This window comes from Ctenopharyngodon idella, chromosome 15, assembly GCF_019924925.1.
Source record: "Ctenopharyngodon idella isolate HZGC_01 chromosome 15, HZGC01, whole genome shotgun sequence".
NCBI classification, from domain to species: domain Eukaryota; kingdom Metazoa; phylum Chordata; class Actinopteri; order Cypriniformes; family Xenocyprididae; genus Ctenopharyngodon; species Ctenopharyngodon idella.
The window spans coordinates 27,170,627-27,193,874 of record NC_067234.1 but is presented as its reverse complement, the minus strand read 5'-3'; the positions used below and the strand labels follow the sequence as shown (position 1 = coordinate 27,193,874).

Genomic DNA, 23,248 nt, shown 5'->3' with positions numbered 1-23,248 from the left:
CCAGCATCATGTTCGAACCAGATGCAATACAAGAAGTTAATAGCAATAATGTGTCTGTCAAAATATAGAAGTAGCTGTATATTTTAATGTATGTGGACCAATATTAAACAACTGACTTTAAAATATGAACCATTTTAAAATGTAATTAAAATATTATCTGTAAAATTTAATTTTCTACCCAGTATTATAGATTATTTGACTTTTATTTGTAATTGTAATAAATCATAAAGAAATTAAAAGAAATATTTGGAAAATTATATATATATATATATATATATATATATATATATATATTACTTTAAAATTAAATTATACCTTGGTCTGTTCAAATACTCGATTCTGATTGGCTGGAAGGTGTGCAGTAAAACCGTTTAATGCACAGGTAGTTCCAGTCAGTTTGATTACAGATCGAAATTAATCCGCCAGTATACACATTGGTAACCATAGTAACACAGTTACACTTGCAAACAGAGTAAGAGACATATATGAAAATGTTTATTTAGGTAGGCTAAATGAATGATTTTTGTATATCGTTTAATTTGTACGCTGAATATGGCAATTTTGAGAAATGGGCCCAGGCACAAGATGAAATAGAAGACTTGGAGAAGACGTTGCATGTCAAAAAGCGGCACAAAGAATTAACACCGGCAGAGCTACATTGGATGACGACAAAGATGAGGTCAATACGAAAAAGACAACTAAATGGGCAGTTAACACTTTCAGTGACTTTTTGCACCAAAGACAGAACAATTGTGATGTCGAGACCTACTCTGCTTCTCTTTTAAATGAGACATTGCGGGAGCTTTATGCCTCTGTTCAGTCTACCGCTGGACGCGAATACAGTGTTGCAAGTTTGATGTGTCTCAGAGCAGATATTAACCGTCACATTACAAAATACATCTTTCTCTCTCTCTGATCGTTCTCTTTCAGTTCTCTGTCTCTCTTTTAATAATGAATTTAAATAAATGTGATAATTCATTAAAATAAAAGCAATCCGATGGCTCTACTTTATTTAAAGCGGACGGAGTGCTAGAACTAACGAGCCATAACTTAAGAAAATAACTGTCATTTTTACCCGTCTGTTAAAAAATTACACTGTAAACATCAGTTACAGCTTTAACTTGGCAAATAACCAAGGTATAAACATGATAATCCACGGCTAGCCATGCATTAAAGGATTTTAATGCACGACGTAGAGGCATTACGCCTCTACGTCGTGCATTAAAATCCTTTAATGCATGGCTAGCCGTGGATTATCCCTTACTTAAATTATCTATACTTTATTTTATATACAGTATATACAGATATGTGTATGTGTATATATATATATATATATATATATATTAGTTATACCAGTAACTTCATCTAAGGGTCCAGGACAGCAGTCCTCATGGTCTAATTGTAGAAAAAATTATGTATTAATATATTAATATACTGCTTTGTGACCATGTGGTAACTCAATCCCTTTGCATCTCAGCAACAGGATTTACTGTTACACCAAAACTGCCACAGAAAGGTTTGTACTGCAGCTTTGTCATGTGTCCAGGCACGAGACCAACACCAGCCTAACCGCTCACCACCAGCCTCGCTCACACAAACACCCTTCCATAGGCTGTGCAAAAGAAATCATGGTCACACTTTAGATTAGGGTCCAATTCTCACTATTAACTAACTATTAACTACAACTTTTGCCTTAATAAACTCTTAATTACTGCTTAATAGTTAATAAGGTAGTTGTTAAGTTTAGGTATTGGGTAGGATTAGAATATGGTCATGCAGAATAAGGCATTAATATGTGCTTTATAAGTACTAATAAACAGCCAATATCCTAGTAAATATGCATGCTAATAAGCAACTAGTTAATAGTGAGAATTGGACCCTAAACTAAAGTGTTAGTAAAATCATTTATTATGCTAATCTTCACTTTAACCAAACATGTCTAAATAATCAGCAATGACCAATGAAGTGTTTTAGGTATGGTGGCACCTACCTTTGCCCTTCTAGAATGAATGAATGTTTCCAGAATGCTTTGCTCGTATTATCGCTCAAACAACAACTCACACATCATCACTACTGTTTTATTTTTATTTTTACTCAGCATATTTAGGTCACTTTACTGACAACCCTTTTGGAAATGAAGTGCTTTAGCAAAAGCTTTGTATATTTCAGTTAGACGTGTAGAAAATGTTCACCCAAAGTATGTCTTTCAGGCTTTACTTTAGGTGTGAGCTTTTCCTCTTATCTGTTAAGGCACTAACTTCAGCCTGCATTCCTCTCTTACCCCATCAGGTGGCAGTGGAGTAGCCATAGCGGTCATCATTATCTGCCTGCTCCTCATAGCCATACTGGGCAGTGTGCTGTACTTCCTCTACAAGAAAGGAAAGCTGCCCTGTGGACGGTCGGGAAAGCAGGATTTGTATGTGCTTTTCTTTACGGGGGAAAAAAAATACTAAATTTTACTTATAAATTGCTTGTAATATATTTTATACATATTAGAGGATTAGTTCACTTCTGAATGAAAATTTCCTGATAATTTACTCACCCCCATGTCATCCAAGATGTTCCTGTCTTCAGGCGAAAAGACATTAAGGTTTTTGATGAAAACATTCCAGGATTTTTCTCCATACAGTGGACTTCAGTGGGGTTCACTGGGTGGAAGGTCCAAATTGTAGTTTCAGTGCAGCTTCAAAGGGCTTCAGTTATTCGTGGCACGATCCCAGATGAGGAATAAGGGTCTTATCTAGCAAAACGATTAGTCATTTTCAAAAATAAAATAGTTATACATTTTTTAACCACAAATGCTCGTCTTGCACTAGCTCTACGATTCGCACGCATGACGTAATCACGTTACAAAGGTCATGTGTGACGTAGGTGGAAGTACCGATCCAGTGTCTACAAAGCGAACGTGCAAAGATTAAGCCAAATGCCCTTTACACACACAAAAAAAAGGGTAAAACAACGATATCAGACGATTTTGAAGTTGGAGGAGAAAATTTGTTATAACCTAAGAGTGTTATAAAGGGGTATTTTAGGCATAACATTATTTATTGCAGGTTGCTCCGTACCCGAGACAAACAGCAGGACGCGTGCCAATGTTGCAATGCAAGTGTTTCTTGTTGCAAAAGCCAAGGTGAAAAGTAAAGGGAGGATAAATGGAAGATAAAGAGAATTATTTACAATATTTACAATTAGTCCAACACACAACAAATATTTACAATTAATCCAATAACGCACAACACACAACAAAGTGAAAACGGAATGCGGGCGTCGCTAAATCAAATAAATAAATAAATAAATAAATAAATAAAAGCAAAACAAGCCCCGTTCTAGCTAGTGAAAAGAATTAACTAATCTCTCTAACAAAAAAAGAAAGGCAAAAAAAAAGATCTTCAGCGTCCGTGACACCCTGACTACACTACACTAACTGACACACAAAACGTACAGTGGGTGGATTTCGCCCCTAAACTAGTGTGTCTAATACAAATGTCCAATACCTACGTGTGCGCAATGTACGTTACGTAACATACTTAGCTGTTTGCGTTTTCCCCGGTGTTACAAATGAAACGAAAACAAACAATACAGTACAAGAACTGTAAGTAACATATAAAACAAGTAACAGGCAGATGGGAAAACAACCAGAACAAAGTCTTAATGACGAACAACACAAGGAATTGACAATATCAAAGTTAGTGCGTGTACAGTAAAGGGCCTAAAAGCAGCATACAATGGGGGGCGAACAACGGGAATATGGCGGTCTTTTAAACCGACTGGAGCAACGGGATTGGTAGTGACGTCAGCGGGCGGACGGTGATTGGTGCCAGCCTCCGCCAACGGGAATCTAAAAATGAGAGAGAGAGAGAGAGAGAGCGACGTTCCCACAACACTGGCGTAACAAAATTGGAAGTTTTTCGCCCTACTTCCTCCTACGTCACGCATGACCTTTCAATGTAATGCGTGGTGCATCGCAGAGCAGTGCAAGACGAGCATTTGTGGTTAAAAAGTACACAAATTATTATTTTTTTTAGAAAATGACTTATCTTTTCACTAGATAAGACACTTATTCCTCGTCTGGGATCATGCAGAGCCCTTTGAAGCTGCACTGAAACTGCAGTTTGGACCTTCAACCCAGTGAACCCCACTGAAGTCCACTATATGCAGAAAAATCCTAGAATGTTTTCCTCAAAAACCTTCATTTCTTTTCGACTGAAGAAAGAAAGAAAGACAAACATCTTGGATGACATGGAGGTGAGTAAATTATCAGGAAATTTTCATTCAGAAGTGAACTAATCCTTTAATATGGGACAGTAATTTAGAAGAAATATGTTTGAATTTGTAGGTTCATTTGATTGTTCGATGCTGCAAAAATTATACACTGTACCTTTAAAATCAGTGTTGTTATTGTTAACTAACACTATTATAATTTTTTTTTTTAAGCTGAAAATATAAACTTATAAAGCAAAGCAAGTAGTCACCTTAATGCCCTAGTACCTAATGTTTAGTCAGCACTAAATGTATGTCTGGATAGATGTATATTTAAGTATTTGCTAACATCATTAAACACAAAACATTAATGCCTTATCTGTTGCTTTTCTTTCTCCAGCACGAAGGAAAAGGCCAGTAAGGATGATATTGTGATGGAGATGAAGAGCGGTAAATCTGAAGAGGCAGTGCTTCTACAGGGAGTCAACGGAGACAAAAAGTCACCTACTGAATAGGTCATTACTTCTGAACAAAGATTCACATTACTAGTTCTTTTACAGCCCACTGAACTCAAATCCAATCTTAAACAAAACCCAAGATTTGTAAGGCTGACACCGTCCCACGAAAACCTGATGATATTTCCTTTCAATTAGAGTCAAAGATTGAAAACTACACGGACATGCAGAGGCGCTTGCGGCCTCGTTCCTACAGCGCTCTGTCTCAGGGTCAATCCCAACTTGAGTGCTCAAAGACCTTACAACTTGTCCACATTTTCTCCTCTACTTGAATTTCCACTTAATTCTAACTTTTTTTCTGCCCATGTTTTGTATTAGACCTGCTATAATCCAATTCAATATACAGCAAGACGATCCAAAAAGCACCAAAATCATCATGAATGACCCCACTCCAGTATTTACAAAGTGTACATATATATATATGAAATACTGTATATATTTAGCTATTTAAAATGCCTAAAACAACATTTGAAAGATTGTGCTTAAATATAATTTTGATAATGCAAGTCCCATTGTTGAGGGGCATTTGACAAGTGCCGAGAGTCATATTTTTGCTGTGTGCTGTCAATGTGTTTTGAACCTGCTCTCACCTCTGCCACACCATAGTCCATGCACTGAACCACTAAGAGCTGTCTTCACTACTGTAAACGTTCATCTGCATCAGCGCTGAAAATGCCCAATGATAAAGCTTGAGGGCAATTTCTGGACAAATAGATTTGTCAGGGAAAGTCTCTGACATGTTTGACCTTTTTTTCCAAATATGTAAGCAAAATGTTGGGTTCATGTCATGCTTCAGTTTTTATTTTTATTAGCTATATCAAATTAAGTTCCTCATGTTCACTGTGAGAGCTGAGTGAGTTACATTTATGCCAAAGTTTGAGCTAAAAATGTCCCTCTGTCCTGAGAGAAATGGAAGTTCCCTGTAGAGTTCAGCTGTATTTTGTATTTTTTTCTTTGCAGTGACCTGCTGTCTTCATCTTGCACTGAATGTAAATAATAAAACAAATACATGACCAACTTTCCAATTTTTAAATTGTATAAGGAATATTAAAATGCATGTCTTCATTCATTGAGGGACGGTAGAAAATTTTATTTTTATACCTTTTTTTAGTCATTTTTTTCCCCAATCCATATTTTGAAGGTTTTATAGTTGTACCAAGGCAGGTATCTTAATCTATGCAGTATGTACCCTGTACTGTAACCAAAGCAGACCCACAGGCTCTGTACAACAGTCCTTATTACTTTCAAGTTCATGTGTTTCATTTCCTCTGGTATGTTACACCGTTTTTGTTTGTCAGTGGTATTTTTGTTAATGCTTGTTTTTGAATTGTCCTTAAATTCCTATTAAAAAGGGCTGGTTTACTCAAGCCTCAATTTTGTCACCGGTTGGCCTATTTCTTTTCTTTTCGTTAATCAAAAACAGCTGTTCTACAATAGTTCAAAATGTTCGCTTTAAAAGTAGGCTATGATAAAAACCAGATATGGCTTTTTATGTCAAATATTCAGTTCAGGGCATTTACACATAACGAGCTTTTGCGTTTATAAAAAAAAAAAAAAAAAAAAAAAGTGAGTGGATTGGAATGAAAAAAAAAATTTGAGTCGCGGATTTAAGGCCCCGTCCACATGGAGACGCGTTTAGGTGTATACGCAAAAAAAAAAATTATCGGATAGGCGTTTCATCCAGATGAATCCGATATTTTTTGAAACCGGGTCCCAGAGTGGATAAATCTGAAAACGACGCCCGGGATGATGTGTTTTTGTAGGCAAAACCTGGAAGCGAGTTAGCATTTTAGGACTTCCGGTTCCATCGCCCTATGGGTTTTTTGAATGGGTTTTTGCTAAATCGCCTGAAATAAGGTCTGTGGTTAAAGCCTCTAAATATTTTCACGTTTTGATCTATGACATAAAACACACCAGTTATAACCCGCTAGTGATTTTTTTTAAACCTTTATTGTGTCTTAAAAACGGCGGTTGCTAACAAATTGCTAAAAGGGACTACTTCCTTTGGCGGGGACTTTAGACGTCATCATGACAAACAGGACATTTGGACAGCTTTTCTCATGAAAAGTGGATAAGTATTCATACACAGTGCAGATCATAATCAGCGAGCATGTTTTTAAATAAAGTTGTTTTTTAAATAAAGTTTGAGGAAGCTTGGTGGTGACGTTGATCCGCGACCATGGTGTGCTGTAGTCCGTTTATAGCCTACTGTTAGCTTTTTATATCTGACGACTTTATTTGGGCTTCAAAATGTATGAATGTTGTGTTCACTTGTAAAGATTATCTTGATAGACAAAAGTGTCATAACCCTTTGTTAAACACAGAGCTTATTTTTTGCGATTTTCCAAAAGTCTATGGGAAAAATGCATAGGCTTTCGATCGAGGGAACCCGTGCGCCGCTAACTTCCGGGGTGGCCTACAAAAACGTCATCCCTGAGGTACTCTATTTTGTGAAACGAAGATGTCATAACCCCACGTGTCGACCCTGGTCAGACACTGCTAACAGCACAAAACAGCAACAACAATAGCAGACTCTAGATGCTTGTGTTCGTGCTGCAGAAGCTACTGAGCCAAAATAAAGTTATTTCTAAGCTTTACTAAAGTTTGTATACAGCGCGCAAGGTTTATGCGCATGCTCCAAGTCTTATTCTCTGTTTTAAGTGTATCTCTCTGTGGCAGAATTACAGCGCCACATACTGGTCTGGCATGTATACTACATCGTTTTGAGCCGGTTTCAGCGGTTTCGTATACGCAGATTATATTTCTTGAGACGAGGAAAAAAAAAAAAAGATCGGATAAGGAAATATCTGGCTTCGTGTGGACGGGGCCTAAAAAAGTTGGAATTTTACCTCGAGCACCGCGTTTTTAGGCCCCGTTTACACTAGTGCGTTTTCGTTTTAAAATGAAAACGATCTTTGTCTACACTGGCGTTTCTACAGCGTTTCAGAAACGACTCCGTCTGCACTACATTGCTGAATGTTATTGTTTACACGGTCGTCAAGGATACGCAGAGCTAACGTGGGCAGCCACGCCATCGTTTTCTAAAGTCTCCGTTTTAGTCGGTTTACACTGAAACGCAACCTCGGCGTTTTCAAACTAAAGGGGTCTACAGCGTTTTCAAAAGTCTCCGTTTTTGAGGTTCGAAAACGCCGGAGTAATATAAACGACAGGCGTAACCGTAACAAAACTTGTGCGTTTTAAAACGAAAACGCACTAGTGTAAACGGGGCCTAAACGGTCTGAATCAGTCCTGTTATGCAGAAGCGTTTGAACTCTGTAACTTACATGACAACAAAAAGCATGTTTGTATAAGGACATACCAGACATCCGGAAATGGTCAAGTTTGGGTACTTAAACTTTCCCTTCCATCCATTATTAATACTGATGTTTACGCAGCTGTTTTCCCAATAAAAAAAGACCATCCTGGAGAATGATGTCATTAACGAAAAATAGCCAAATTTTTAAAGTGATACAGACCACCATATGGAAAGTCAAATTGATGACAGGGAAAAGTATTGAAACAATATTCCCAAGAAAACCTTCTGGCCAGATGAAGGAAAAAAATGAAATGCCCGAAATAGTTCTTAAACTACCAGTTATTCAGGTCAAGAGTTAGTAACACACGTGGTGAACAAAGTGGTGAAATTTTTATTAACAAAAAGTGGTGAAATTATTTGACCCCCTCCTCCCCCCGCGCCATGCCTCACTGAAAAAACAAACACGAGAACATGATATTTGTTCTATTGTTTTAATTAACAGTATAGCGCTGTGCATACTTCCAAAGTGATATGAGAATTAGCACAAAAGAAAGAAACCCTGAAATACTCAGGCAAGTTATGGCAAAATGAGGAGAGAGCTCCCTCTTGTGGTCTGATTCGAGACATTCTAGTAAACGGACAGATATTCACTATGATGTCACTGACCAAGCCAAAGAAGCGACAATGGAAATGTTTTCCAAAAAATTCATGAGGGATATCATTCACTCTTTACACTTTAACAAGGCCTTTTTCTGGGTAGCAGAACAAAATTACAGACATATCTAAACATATGGCACTGCTCACAGTAATATTCACATCAGTAAACAAAAATAAAATTCTGACATGTACAGGAATGCAAAATGAAATAAAACATTGCCATTTCCACGTATTCTATGTATAAGTAACTTTACACGCTTTTGCTTTTAAAGTGACAGTATCATAGCACAAATTGGTACACTGTGCCAAATATTGTACACACAAACACACACGTCCATCACACACCAATATCAAGAAATAGTAGTACAGTCAAATGAAATGAAAAAAAAAAAAAAAAAAAAAAAAAAGTGTATCACCTTCTCATCTCTAGACTTCATATGGTGCAGTAAAAAAAAAAAAAAAAAAATCAGTATTAAACCATCATATGCTTCAAGGCAACAGAAACTACAAACAAAGAGTTATCAGCCTACAACGTAAAATAAACAGCTCGTCTGATCGTAAGCTCTCAAGGTTGTGTGTGTACCTACAAGTTTGAGACGTGGAAGTACCTGCAATCCCAGTGCAACACTCTCAAAAACACTAGGGGCTAGTAGGGAATAAACTGGGCCAGTTTTGATGTCGGTGACATCAATCAAGAGTCCTCGAGTCCCACATGAGAGACTCAGACTCACTGACGGATTACTAGTGCATTCAAATGTGCTGGTGCAATAACTTGAAAAATGAAAGGGATGATTCACCCAAAAAATTATAATTGCATCATTTACTCAGCCTCATGTCATTCAAAACCTGTGAAAACTGTCGAAGAATGTTTTTTGTCCATAAAATAAAAGTCAATGGGGACCAATTTTGTTTTAGACCCCTTTGACTTTCATTGTATGGACAAAAACCAGCCAAAGAGGGAAAAAAAACAGGTTTGGAAAAACATGAGAGTGAGCAAATGATGCCGTTGTCATTGAGAGCGACTTTAAAGTAGTCTAGAATTGTTTTAACCCTGATTACGAGACAGACTTGCACTGGTTTAAAGTACGGAGTCACTAATGTAGATTCTGTTCAAATGTTCTATATTCCTGAGTACAAAGGGGAGATTGGGAAGAACCTTCTCCCTAACAGCAGGCGGACTATGGGCACTGCAATCATGGCTTGAAAAGGGCTGCCACTGAAAGATCGATCCGATCGCTGACAGGGTAAACACCGAAGCCTCGTAGGACAAGAAAAGAACATAAATAAGGCCTTCTGCGATGAGCCCCGTGACACATTTCACCATTTCGATAAACACATGTATTTCAAGCAAACCACAACGTACCTGGATGAAAACAGATGACACATGCGCGCACAAACACACACATTTACACAGACTGAAAAAGAAAAAAACCCCAGCAGGGCTCACACCTGCGCAAGTTGCTTCTGATTTCAAGTATGCTACATTACCAAATTACACAGAACCGATACTGTCACTTTAAAATGGGTTAAACACAGTATTCACAAATGTACATTTAAGGCTTAATTGTTTAGCACTAACAATAATAGCAGCAGTAAAGCACTTCTGTATTAATAACAATAAATCAAATCAAATAATAATAATAATAATAATAATAATAATAATAATAACAACATTAATAATGACAATATATTAAGGTGATCAAATGAAATGGTTTCTAAGATGAACAGCTTCATACACAAGTCCAAAGCTCCCCAAGAGTGATTTTAGTCCCCACCGAATACAGAAACTTGGCCAGGCTTTGGACCTTTAAGCAAATACTTCTTTTTTTATTTTTATTTTTTATGACTAAGCGGATTCACTGTGTGTCCAACCTGTCGCCCCTTAATCTGTTAGAAAACACTATCTTTAGTAAACACACTACTTCACAAAAGTCTGTCGGAGACCACCATATTAATGACACATTCAGATTAGAGCAAACAGGTTACATGTCCCCTGACATCAGACGCGTGTACCCTTCATCAGCATGTTCCTACTGGGAATCTGAAGGACTGGCTGTCCTTAAACATTTGAGAAGTGAAATTCATGGTACAGTACAGTTACAGTAATGCTACACAGATGTATCAAGGCTGACGGAGAGCCCATTTCCGATGCCAGCCGCCACCACGCACTTTAAAAAAAAAAAAAAAAAAAAGAATTTGTTCACACAGTACCCTGGAGGTCAAGGTAAGGCGGAGAACGGGTTGCTTTGGGCTGACCGGTATCTCTGAAACGGGCAGCTGCGCTGTGGGGACGACACGTACGGCATGCTACTAGACAGACGGAAAATGAAAATTACACACTCGAAAACAAAATGTACCGAAGCAACACAAGTAAAGGCCATTTTTTCACAAAAGAAAATGCTCGGCTGCAGTCCGCTGTTTAACTGAACTCCCTTTAGCTATCCGAACTCTGAGGCCTAATACTTCACGCACCCTGATCTCTGCAGCAAACCCTGACCCTCTCCAACATACATGTGTATATATTAACTATACTCAATATTCTGATTTATATATTAAATCATATATAAACACATACATGTTTTTGTCTTTTTTTTTTTTTTTTTTTGTCCTTGTTAAGCCTCAGGGGACATGTGTTGCCTTCAGGCTGAAGAAGCGGTCGCAAAGAACCCCTCGATCTTCCGAGAATCCGAGAAGTGTTACAGAGAAAGGGGCTCTCGTCGTCACTAGAGCTAGAGCGCAAGTACACGCTCCTCTCTTCTGGAGTCAGAGATGAATGCGAGATGAGTGTGGCCGGGCCGAGACTGGTCGCTCAGAGAAGTTTCGCTATGTTAAGATATGTGCAGTAGAAGGGATGGACACAAACTCCCTCAGGATGTTCTTGGCCATCTCGATATTGTTCTGTGCAATCATAAGGGCTTTTTGGATGTCCTGATGGGAGTAGCCCTGGCTCAAGAGGTGCTCAATCTCGCTGCTGATCTGCTGGCTGGGCCCTGGACTCGCTCCGGGGGGAACCGGGCTGGGCCTGCGATCGGAGTTGATGCGACGGGGAAGAGGCTTAGGAGGCCGCTCGGGGGCTTCAGAGGGGTCCAGGACTGCTGAAGACAATTTAGAATAAGAATTCTGTCTATATTTACACACTGAAGTCTGAGATAATGGTCACACTGCAGTTCTTGTTCTAAAATAAGCAAACCATGGCACTCTCATGGGGTTGAAATATGATCTAAAATAAATATAGTTGGAAAATAGAAATGATACAGTACTATATTTACTCTGTAAATTTATTTCAACATTTTTAATACAATATAAATCAAAAGATTGGACACACTTGACTGACTGATGACTTTCCTTGTGATCTAAAAAACTTTATGCTCAAATGCATGAAGCGGTTTTGTAGACAAAAACAAATTATGCCTACATATGAATAAACGGCAATGAGTTGGATAAAACAAAATATAAATAACAGAGTATATTATTTGAAAAACGAAATGAAAATTAGAAATAAAATAAGAAGTACTATAACTAACTAATTGGAAAAAAAAAAAACAAAAAAAAACAAACAAAACCTAAGTCGGCGCCGATAGCCTTGTGGGCAGCGCAGTGACATATAGCGCCGTTACGCTTTGGGTGACCCGAGTTCGAGTCCCGGCTCACGGACCTTTCCTGATCCCTTCCCCCTCTCTCTCTCTCCCACCTCGCTTCCTGTCCACTCTATACTATCCTATCAAAATAAACGCAAAAATCGTCAAAAATAAATCTGAAAAATATTTTATTTAAACATTTAAAACCAAAAACTAATAAAAATGAGTAGCAAAAAAAAAAAAATAAATAAAAAAATAAAATAAATTGAAAACTGAAAATATAAAAATAAAAGTAATTCAAAATATTATTAAAAAGAACACACACACTTGTACATATGGTTTACGGGGACTCTGCATAGGCATAATGGTTTTTATACTGTACAAACTGTATATTCTATTGCCTTACACCAACCCTACCCCTAAACCTACCCATCACAGAAAACTTCTGGTATTTCATAAAAACACTGTTTAGCCTGTTTTTTAAGCCATTTGGTTTACGGAAGTGTCCTCATAAACCATGTTTATGCTGCAATACCCATGTCATTATACACATTTGTGTCCTCAAAAACCATATATACAAGAACACAGACAGATAAAAATAAGGTATGACTTACTTGCTGCTGCGCCAAGCTCGCTGTCTATGGAAAGGCGGCTGAAGGCTGAGGATGTGGGGTTAATATCTGAAAGCGTGCGTCGGGCTAGATTGGCAGGTAGATGGGGCTTGGGGTAGTCATAGCTGTTTTCCTCCTCCTCCTCACCACATGCACCAACAGGATCCCTCAGGCCATTAGAGCAGGTCAAAGGAGGCAATTCAGAGTAATCTGAACAAGGACGGACACACAGTATTTCACATTGCAGAATACACTGGCAGACTGTCTGTATGAAGATGAAGATCTTCACACATCACAGTACCTGAGTCTCTGGCCTGCTGTGGTCCAGAGGTGGTGAGGGCCTGGGCTTGGATATTGTACATGGCTTCATACATCTGTGGGCTTTCAGACTCCATTTCATTGAGTACACTTCTAGAGAGGTAAACGGTGAGGTTTAGTACACTTACAGAAATTGTAAATGTGTCTCTCTTGGTGCTCTGCACCTCCATGGCTGGTGAATTAAATTTACCTGGGACTGAGAGAAAGTGGAAGAGGTGGTCTGGGCACAGCCTCCCCTGCAGCAGAGGGCAGCACTGGTCGAGAAGATGGAGTCATGTACTCCGACTCCTCATCGTTCTCAGAGGCGTCCTCCCCCGTCTGAGCCTTAACTGCTGGAAGAGGCCTGTCAGCACAGGAGAAAGTGTCAATATACATGTGACCTCTTGCTTAACTCATTTATAGTGCAGGAAGTGAGGGGTGTTTTTATTATTGCTACATGAACAAATGGACATTACAATATTTGGGTATTGTCTGCAATATATTCTGCAATATGAAAAAAATACAGAATTTCACCAGGTGACTTGAAAAGCTTCTGTTTGGAAAGAATTAGTAATTATAGAATGATTTTGTTAGGGAGTGCAGAGAAAAATTTAAAATGCTGAAAAATTACTTTTTACTTTAAAGACTTTCTTTGAGTTCCTTTTAATGTTGAACAATTTGGGAAAAAACCCTAAATTTTGGTGTTTACATTTGGCTTCCTTTCAATGTTGAACAATTTGGGGAAAAAAAAACTAAATTTGGGTGTTTACATTTGGCTTCCTTTTAATGTTGTACAATTTGGGGAAAAAAAAAAAAAAAACCCAAAAAACAAACATTCCCACTGCTTTTGACCCATTGAATATGACTATAAAATAACGTTTTTTATTGTGATTAAAAAACATTAAAGAAATAATACATAGCAATTATAAATTGTAAAATAAAATTGAGTATTTAATAGGGGTGTTAATGGTACATGATTTTGTCCCAAACCATACGGTACGGACGACACGGTTCGGTTCATACAGTTAGATGACCAATACAGTCAGTCAGAGGCGATCCACACTCCAATCCATAAAGGGGCGCGGGCGTTAATACAACGCTATTGGCTAACCGCCACAACAGGAAAAAAGTCTAGGGGACTAAATGCCATTAGGTGGAACAAACTGATTTGCACTGTCTGTTCAAAATAAATGAAAAGAAACCTAGCACTGTTGATTTGTTCCTTTGTCCAGTAACACTTTAATTTAGGGTCCAATTCTCACTATGAACTAGTTGCTTATTACTAGGATATTGGCTGTTTATTAGTATGCATAAAGCAGATATTAATGCCTTATTCTGCATGACCATATTTTACATTCCATAATCCTACCTTATACCTAAACTTAACAACTACCTTAACTATTAATATGCAGTAATTAGGGGTTTATTGAGGCAAAAGTCATAGTTAATAGTTAGTTAATAGTGAGAACTGGACCCTAAACTCAAAGGTGACCATTTTTCCTATTGTACCGAAATCGTACTGAACCGTGACCCCAAAACCGAGGTAAGAACCAAACCGTGACTTCTGTGTACCGTTACACCCCTAGTATTTAATACAAATATGGTCATTTTATTTTTGTATTAAATACTACAGTAGCGCATTTATTTAACTAAATCGCACTAAGCGACTGACTAATCGCATCAACCATTTCATGATTTCGGTTTTATTTCAATACATATGATGCAGCCCTAGATTTTATGTTGGCTTTGTGACACCTACCTGATTGCCAAAGAATATATGGCATTAGCCGAAGCAGATGGCTTTACTTTCGGGCTGTCGTAGTCCGACCCAGAAATGGATGATACAAAACTCTGCACATAAAGCACATGAAGGTTAGGCTAAAAATAAATAAATAAATAAATAAATGAATAAATTCAGATTCGGCTTATGTCAAGGTGTAAATATGGCATGCGTGTCCTCACCAGCTGGTGGTCGAGGCTGGGCGGGCCGTTGTTTCGCGGGCCTTCTGCTCTGGCGTCGAGCGTGGAAGGAAGTTGGAGAGGCAGAGAGTGTCGGTTAGAGAGTTCTCGAGATCCACGGGAGTCTCCGCTTGCTGGTGGCTGTGATGGGGCTTTGGGTACGGGCCGGGAGTTCCAGTCTGGCATGTTGCGGTTAGGAGGGGCAGGAGGCAGTTTGTCTCGAGAAGGATCTCCGGGAGTACTGGGAAGAGGGCGTCTCGGGAGCCGGTTGTCAGAGCCGGTAGGGGGAGGTCGGTCTGGGGGAGGAGGTGGCGGCAGGTCCCTTAGAGTCGGGGGCAGTGGTAATGGCTTGTCCTTGTGATGGGTTGGGGCCTTGATTATGAAGGATAAACTAGATATCAAAAACTGCAATAGCACCTGAACATCAAGTAGCGTTCTGCTAATCCTAACTCTAAAATGTCCTTCTGAAGCGTTTGAAAGAATGCTTAATATATTCCAAACTGAGGTACTGAGGGTAAAAATCTTGGCGAAACATTCCATGCTAGTGCATTTACCTTGGATGTGGCCCCTGGACTAGAGGCCCCGGGAGGGTTGGTGGGTCTGAGAGGAAGCAGATCCAGCCGAGGAGGTACTGGGGGAACGACGGCCTGAGGGGCGATTGACAGCGGTGAGGGCGGCCTCTCCACCTGAAACAAGCCAAACCATTCAGCATACATCAATACGGATTACTGATGCTAAATACTCCAGCCAACATTTCAGAGCCTGCAGGAAAAGTTATTTGGTTTGGATTTGATGGAATTCCTATATTAAACTTCAAAACAGGAGCCTCAAACACATTAAAAAAATAATATTTACTGAGGCAGGTAACAGCTGAATCAATTCTGTTCATTGAAAAACAGGTTAAGGTGTAGAAGGTGACATCTTTTTGCAGGTTTATCCAAGCTGAATGGTCCATAACATCATAAAGAGATAAAGTTATTCTCACTTTAGAACCGACCAGCTTGCTAATCATGAAAGGAGAGTCCTCCAAACGATCATCATCGTCATCATCGTAGCTGGGCGAAGGGGCTCCCTCGGCTCCAAATGTGCCCCTGCAGCCTCCGTAGGAGCCTCCGCTATTGGGGTCCTTGGGATCAAAGGGGTCAACAACGATGGGCTCGGTGCCCTTAATTTCACAGCGACAGAATGGGCAACCCTGACCTTCTGATTCCTAAAAGGGAGAGAAAAGAAACCGTGAGTGAAGAAAACATGGCACGTGTGTCCAAACAGACGGATGGCTGAAGGCTCTTCAGGTTTACCTGCCAGGCTGTGAGACAGGAAGTGCACATGAGGTGGCCGCAGGGCTCGATCTTCACATCCTTGTCATTCTCAGCACAGATCTTACACAGCTGGAAGGTAGAGCCCATCTCACAGTAGAGCTCATATTGCTCCTGTAAAGAGATGAAAGATGGGTATTATTCAAATGATTCAAGATTTAGGCGGCTGACTGATATAATAAAAACAAAAACAGACCTGTGTGACTTTGATATGGTCTTGAGGCGAGGGCTCACACAGCCCTGTGAGGTCAGGGTTCTGAGTGCGGCCATCTGGGAAAAGGTAGCTAAATGGGGATAAACAGTCTGTAAGACGCACTTAAGATCTGAGAGAGGTAAAGTGTGACATTTGACGCTTCATTAAGCATCTAAATGTGTGAATGGATGTTCTCTGTGCTGAATTTGAACCTCTGGTTTGACTTACAATCCTTCCCTAAAGCCATCGATGAGGGCCTGGAAGAGGGGTTTGTTATGAGGAATGGTCTGCAAGATGTTTCCATCAGCCGTGACGTAACCGATAGCCCACTGGCCAAGCCGTGTACAGCTCAGTCTGAAGATATAGCTGTAACCAAAAGCAAAACGTGACACTTACGACATGAGATAAAAGAAACAGGAAAATCTAACAGTGTCAGATCAAGTCATCACTGAGAAACGGTCTCAATGCATTAGGGGTGGTCATATGACTGCTTTTCTTTGCAATGAGAGCACTTGTGACATCATGGTACTTTTACAACACATCTATTGATGGGAGGTACCATGCGGTCCTTCGGTCCACTCAGAGGGGGAATCAAGCGACTAACGGTGCATTGTCCCATGTAACTCCTGTCACTGTTTGTGTAAGAGTTGCAGATAAATGCTGCTGTGACACTGCTGATGCCATGAGCATGTTTAAATGAAAAACTCTCAATGGCTGGAGTCCAAAGACACCAAGATCACTTGAGTACTGTGATTAAAGGGATAGTTCACCCCAAAAATGTAATTCTGCCATCATTCCCCTTTTGTTGTTCCAAATCCATATGACTTAATAAAAAATAAAAAAAAAGTTTATGTTAGTTTATGTTTATGTTAATGGACTCGATCTACTCAATCTATATATTTAATCACCATTCTCAATCTGATCTGGACAATCTTTTTTTGTTTGAATTTTTTTTAAATGAAACGTACCCACATCCAAGTGTTGATCAAAAAAAAAAAAAATGATTTTTTTTTTTTTTTTTTGTTAAAAGCAGAGGCTCTGATCTTTTTTTTTTTTTTTTGATATATTGACTGTTTACATATTTGGGTTATTGACGAATAAGGTTTTTAAAAGTGTATTAAAAAAAAAAAAAGAAAGAAAAAAAAAAAAGGAGATTTAATTAATTTTTAAGTTTTATTAAGTGTTAATGATATTATGTGGTTTTGATAATCAATTAATACTGATTTTGTCTTTTTTTTTTTTTAGAAGATGGACAAAATTTGTCACCAAAAAGAGTCATTCGGTTTAACCAAAATTTCTGTTTTACCAAATGACACTTTTGGTTATACCGAATGACGATATTTTCAAACAAAGCTAACAGGCTGTTAGCTAGCTAGCAAAAGGACAACCAAACATTTTATATTTAGTACAAGTTTTTAAAAATATTACAACATTTTCCATGTTTTATAGCGGTTGTACCGAATGACCTGATGTTTCAGGATGTGTATAAACAGGTGAAAACACAAATTTTTCAAGTAGTTAAGAGAGTTAGTTACTTTGCTTCACGACCATGTGGTCCTTTGCAGGTGTCTGAATGATGTCACATGATATTGACCGCATGACTTGATCCAAAACGGTCCCTTTATATTGGTTACTCCGAATGACATCAATGAAATTAATTTTTCCGAACATTCTTTCTCATAACAAAGCAACGACTTCTACACATAATTTTAATACCATTTTGCACTATGTTGATACATGATGTTATAAAATCATGCCAGAATAAAAAATATATATACATTTATTACATTTTAATCACAAATGAAATTGCTGTATTGGCCTTTGGAGGGTTAAACCGAATGACTTTTTGACACTTCAAAATCTTTAAAATACCTTTATATAATAATATAATTAAAAACATTTTAGATTCAATAAAAGAGATCTAGTTGTACTACCTTACATACTTTGGATGTCATATCATTGTTTTTTTTATTATTATTAAGGCCTTTGGACAAAAAAAAAAAAAAAAAAAATCACGTCATTGACCCATTCACAAAACTTTGATATGATCAAAAATGCTAGCACGGCTGGCAACTTTTTAAGTAAACAGGATACACACAGGACCGCTCTTAACTTCTTTTAACTTTCTATTTAAAGGATGCTCGAAATCAATGTGACCTTTTTTCCTTTCCTTCCCTGTAACATGAATAGAACTTTGTTTCGTCATGTGATACTGCTGATGTTGATAGTGTGGGCAAAAAAAATTAATAAAAAGTTGAAATAAAATAATAAATAAGATAAAGTAATGTTAAAAAATGTTTATTGGAAATTTTATATATAAAATTAAAAAAAGTTCAAAAAAGGTTATAAAAATAAAAAAGAAAGATCAAATAAAATTCATCTTTTTATAATGTTTTGAAGAAAAAGGTAATACTGATTTGGAACGACAGGAGTCATTATCTAAATGACTAGACTGATTTTTATTTTGTGTGAACTACCCCTGTAACAGTGACGTGTGCATGGATGAGGGGTGCGTTGTGTGTGCATTACCTGCCGGGCTTGTGGATGAATTTTTGCAGACGAGCTTTAACTTCATCATAGGTAAGAAAGGCCATGTACCCTGGATGAGTCACGGCCAGGCTGTTCCAGTTTCTTAGCAGTGACGACCATGGCTACATAAAGAAAAACAAAGTAAATCAATTTTTTTCCACCAAAAACCATTTCACACTGTGCATTTAGTGGCATGTATACAAATAACATCTGACAACAAAATACTCTTTAGTCTCTTTTGAGATGACCTCTAATATCCACTTAAGAGATGAAGAGAAGTCTGGGTCAGAGAGAGAAAGAGCATTTTGGGGATGGATTGGTGAGTCACTATGTATGCCAGTGACCCCAGCGAACCAAATTAACTCCGATCCCTGTATATAAACATTACTTAAATGTCAGTCCAATTAGTAAAGCAGGCATTTCATTCAATGCCAAGATGTCGATGTGAGGCCACTCCTCACAACGGAGATAAACATGTGTAATGATGACATATACTGACAAATTTAAAACACACATCAGTCTTCCTTCCTTTGCACAAGTTTCGTCCAAAACGACAGGACTGTTGCAATTACAGTCACAGTCAGATTATCAATAGAGACAAATGGTCAATGCATATTCCATCAAGTGAGCAGGTGACAATATTTTAGTTCAGTGAGACAGTATTATTCATCAAAAGCACATTTTAAAGGACTACATTCATGTGTTCACGGCACCATCCTTAGGCAAAACTGTCACTTCCTCTGACTGTCAAATACTTCTGAGAATTCGCCTTGTTCCTTTTTTTTAAAAAGTGGTTATACCGTGAGGGCGATGAAACCGATCAACAGCTTGCCCACGGCTTACGTATGCAAATTTCTGTCTAAAGATGTCAGAGCAAAAGCTCACTTCCCAGTCTATAAAAATGGGACCTGTGTTTATGTTCTCTTTGAAAGCCATTTTATCAGCTCGACTAAGAATCATAGAGCTCTAATTGAAAGTTTGGGACAAAGGCGGACTGCCTGTCTACACTTGAAGTGTGTGATGCAGTATTCATTCAGTCGATTGAAACTACTCCAGCCACTTCATTTTTACTGATTGTTTGGAATAAAATTATTTACAAATATAATGACTACGATGGATTTAAAATATGCTGAATTCTTAAACAGTAAGACTAAAAGACCATGATCCACCATGTTTGTTTGTGAACAGGTTATGTAGTAGCTTATGTACTATTACAGTTTCTGTGGAAAAGAGGTCTCCGACACCTCAGAGCAGCCTGCATTCACACATTTTCAAAATGCTTTGTGCATTACCTGAAACACCCCCTGATACTTGCGTCAAACAAATAGTTGCAGAGCAAATATGGGTCAACCAATCCACATAGGGACTAACAAATTTCCCCCTCTCAGATTACATATCATTATTATCTTCAGATCTTCAGTATTTACTACCATAACCCATGATCATGCTTGTGTACACTGAGCAAACATATAAAACAAAACCGGTTTTCATACTGACGTATCTGTCTCACAGAGGTCCACTCAGAGTCAAAAAGCTGTCGAATTGAAGGAATAAAAAAAAAAAGCCTGTGACTGGCTCTCCAGCAGGGTGGGTTCATTCAGATGCTGATGAGAAGCGTGACCTTGCTACGTGGAGCTTCGTCAAAGCGCTTTGCGGGTTCTCTGTAAACAGCGGGTCTATTTCTGGCTGCTGGGCTGGATGAATGAAGCAGAGGTACGGTGCAGCACAAGCGCTGCACACTGCAACTGAAACAGGCACAGGGCCAGCCATGCCGCGGCCGTTTTAAGCTTTCTAACAGACCAACATACCGACTTGAATTACGACGTGCTGTCAATGTTAGCTCGGTTATTGAATGTTTCAAAAAGGCCATATCTGATTATGGCTGCATCAGCTATAAAAATGATCTTGACCCCCCCTTTTTTCCCAAATTAGCTCTGATGTGAAGTAAGAGAGGCTAATTAAAGGATAGCTGTGATTATGGCCTTTTGAGGAGAGAGAGGATGAGAAAGCCCTGGACCGCTGTGATGTCTGTGCTGGAGCACTCTGAATAATGAGCTCATTACATAGACAGCACTGTGCTGCCAAGCAGCAGTCAGATGATGCATTCAACAGCTGCTATATTATAGATTCATATTATAATCATCACAACAGTCAACTGTTCCATGGAAAAATCAACATGACTAGATTTTTACATTTTCTGAAGACAAAAGGCAAAATTCGTCATCAGGATGCTAGGATGGTTGGCAGGGCATTGCAATGCAGTTGTTTCGGTACACTACCATTCAATGTTTGGGGTCATTAAGATTAAGAAATGTATACATTTATTTAGCAAAGGATGCATTAAAGGGTTAGTTCACCCAAAAATGAAAATTCTGTCATCATTTACTCACCCTCAAACCTGTATAAATTTCTTTCGTCTGTTGAACACAAATGAAGATATTTTGAAGAAAGTTTGTAACTAGGCTGCTTTGGGGCACCATTGACTTCCATAGTATAAAAAAAATATATATATATACTATGGATGTCAATGGTGCCCCAAAACAGTTCAGTTTTCTACATTCTTCAAAATATCTTCCTTTGTGTTCAGCAGAACAAAGAAATTTATAAAGGTTTGGAACAACTTGAGGGTGAGTAAATGATGACAGAATTTCATTTTTGTGTGAACTATCCCTTTAAAATGATCAAAAGTGACAGTAATATAAATTAATGTTACAAAAGATTTCAAATAAATGCTGTTCTTTATAATGATACATTAATCAGAGAATCCTGAAAAAATAAAAAAAATGGTTTTCAACATTGATAATAATAAGAAATGTTTTGTTTTAAATCAGCATATTAGAATGATTTCTGAAGAATCATGTGACATTGAAGACTAATGGCTGCTGAAAATTCAGCTTTTCCATCACAGGAATAAGTCACATTTTAAAATGTATTCAAATAGAAAACTTTATTTTAACAATATTGCTGTTTTACTTTATTTTACTCAAATAAACGCAAAAAAACCAAACCAAAACAAAACAAAAAAAACAACCTTATCGACCCCGGACTTTTGAACGGTACAGTATAAACAGATGTCAATCTTGTATCATCTGTCGACCCAAATAGTTAAATACTTTGGTTTGGGGATTTGAACAAACCCCAACCCCAAGTATGAGCAATAGTAATTGTAATTTTGCCCTAGCAAGCACCACAAATTATGTGGTACCAGTATAAAAAGTATCAAACCAAGTAGAAGAACAGAAAAGCCTCAAACATTTCTGCTCTGCATTGTTGCTCTTATAGGGTATATAATTAGAGCAAAAAATCCCACAGAGGATAGCAGCAGTTGTCATTAAAATAGGTCAAACAGATCTCTTCTAAAGCTGAGGTACTTTCAAATGATCTTTCGCCCCCTACTCTCAGGAAATCGTGTGCTCGGAGGAGTGCAGACAAGCCTTTTTGAGCTACAAAAAGGCGATAAGAGGCCTCCATTCAGGCTGGCTTTCAGCCATGAGAACTAAAGCACTCAAACAACGCCTCTGTACCCACAGCACATGGCCACACAACAATAGTCATTGTCAGACCTTCCTCTACACCAAGCTTAGGAACAATGGAGTTAGTTTGTGCTTGGAGGAAGTGATGAAGTGATTGAACAACGCACCTGGAAAAGCCTGGTAAAGATGTCAAACTCAAAGACGGAGATGTAGTCATTGCAGGTGAGGTCAATGGTGGATTTTAGCGCCATGGCCTCTAGGCCCGAGCTGATGGGGTGAAACTCATGTAGGGCCTGCCGGAACACCTTCCAAGGCACGATGGTCCTGAAATTCAGAGAAATTGAGGTTATGTTACCAGAATTAGACTGTTTTGCTTTCCTAAAAATGGTCAAAGTCCATCTTCCTTTGTTTTTCCATTGAACATGGCGTGTTAATCTGTTACAAGAACAAAGAGCACATTAAGCTTCTTACTTGTCCCCGAACGATCTTCTCCAGAACTCTGCGGCATCCGCTTTGGTGATTCTGAAGTTATCCCCTTGAAACAGGCCGTTGGGAAAGATGGCTTTGAGCTCCGCGAGCATGTGACTGAATATCAGCGACAATTTCGTCAGGTTCCGTCTGAAATAGAAGAGAACAGTTACTTTTCACTGAGAGGTTTGATAAA

General features: G+C 38.5%; 2 protein-coding genes across 9 annotated transcripts in view; one reads left to right on the top strand and one right to left on the bottom strand.

Annotated features, from left to right (window-relative positions):
* Positions 1-6,097, top strand: part of mcamb (melanoma cell adhesion molecule b) — a 39,018-nt gene extending 32,921 nt beyond the window's left edge. The window contains exons 14-16 of one of the 2 annotated variants that reach the window (XM_051861122.1): positions 1,478-1,516; positions 2,290-2,416; positions 4,601-6,097. In XM_051861122.1, the coding sequence (XP_051717082.1) occupies positions 1,478-1,516; positions 2,290-2,416; positions 4,601-4,715 (281 nt within the window). In that variant the 3' untranslated portion in view covers positions 4,716-6,097. The remainder of the gene's footprint in view (positions 1-1,477; positions 1,517-2,289; positions 2,417-4,600) is intronic. The other variant, XM_051861123.1, reaches the window with a different exon arrangement.
* A 2,351-nt stretch (positions 6,098-8,448) lies between these two features.
* The window catches only part of cbl (Cbl proto-oncogene, E3 ubiquitin protein ligase), a 34,417-nt gene continuing 19,617 nt past the window's right edge, over positions 8,449-23,248 (bottom strand). Inside the window, exons 3-17 of one of the 7 annotated variants that reach the window (XR_007925012.1) lie at positions 23,056-23,202; positions 22,752-22,908; positions 19,112-19,233; positions 16,811-16,948; positions 16,586-16,673; positions 16,372-16,503; positions 16,059-16,283; positions 15,628-15,759; positions 15,077-15,445; positions 14,874-14,965; positions 13,326-13,478; positions 13,119-13,228; positions 12,821-13,027; positions 11,204-11,723; positions 8,449-10,938 (exon numbers count right to left, since the gene is read on the bottom strand). Coding sequence is in view for 5 of the 7 variants with exons in the window: in XM_051861116.1 (XP_051717076.1) it covers positions 11,452-11,723; positions 12,821-13,027; positions 13,119-13,228; positions 13,326-13,478; positions 14,874-14,965; positions 15,077-15,445; positions 15,628-15,759; positions 16,059-16,283; positions 16,372-16,503; positions 16,586-16,673; positions 16,811-16,948; positions 19,112-19,233; positions 22,752-22,908; positions 23,056-23,202 (2,344 nt within the window). In the remaining 2 variants the exon portion in view is untranslated. Of the gene's footprint in view, positions 11,724-11,765; positions 12,347-12,820; positions 13,028-13,118; positions 13,229-13,325; positions 13,479-14,873; positions 14,966-15,076; positions 15,446-15,627; positions 15,760-16,058; positions 16,284-16,371; positions 16,504-16,585; positions 16,674-16,810; positions 16,949-19,111; positions 19,234-22,751; positions 22,909-23,055; positions 23,203-23,248 lie in introns of those variants that run through there. The other 6 variants (XR_007925013.1, XM_051861116.1, XM_051861118.1 and 3 more) reach the window with 6 other exon arrangements.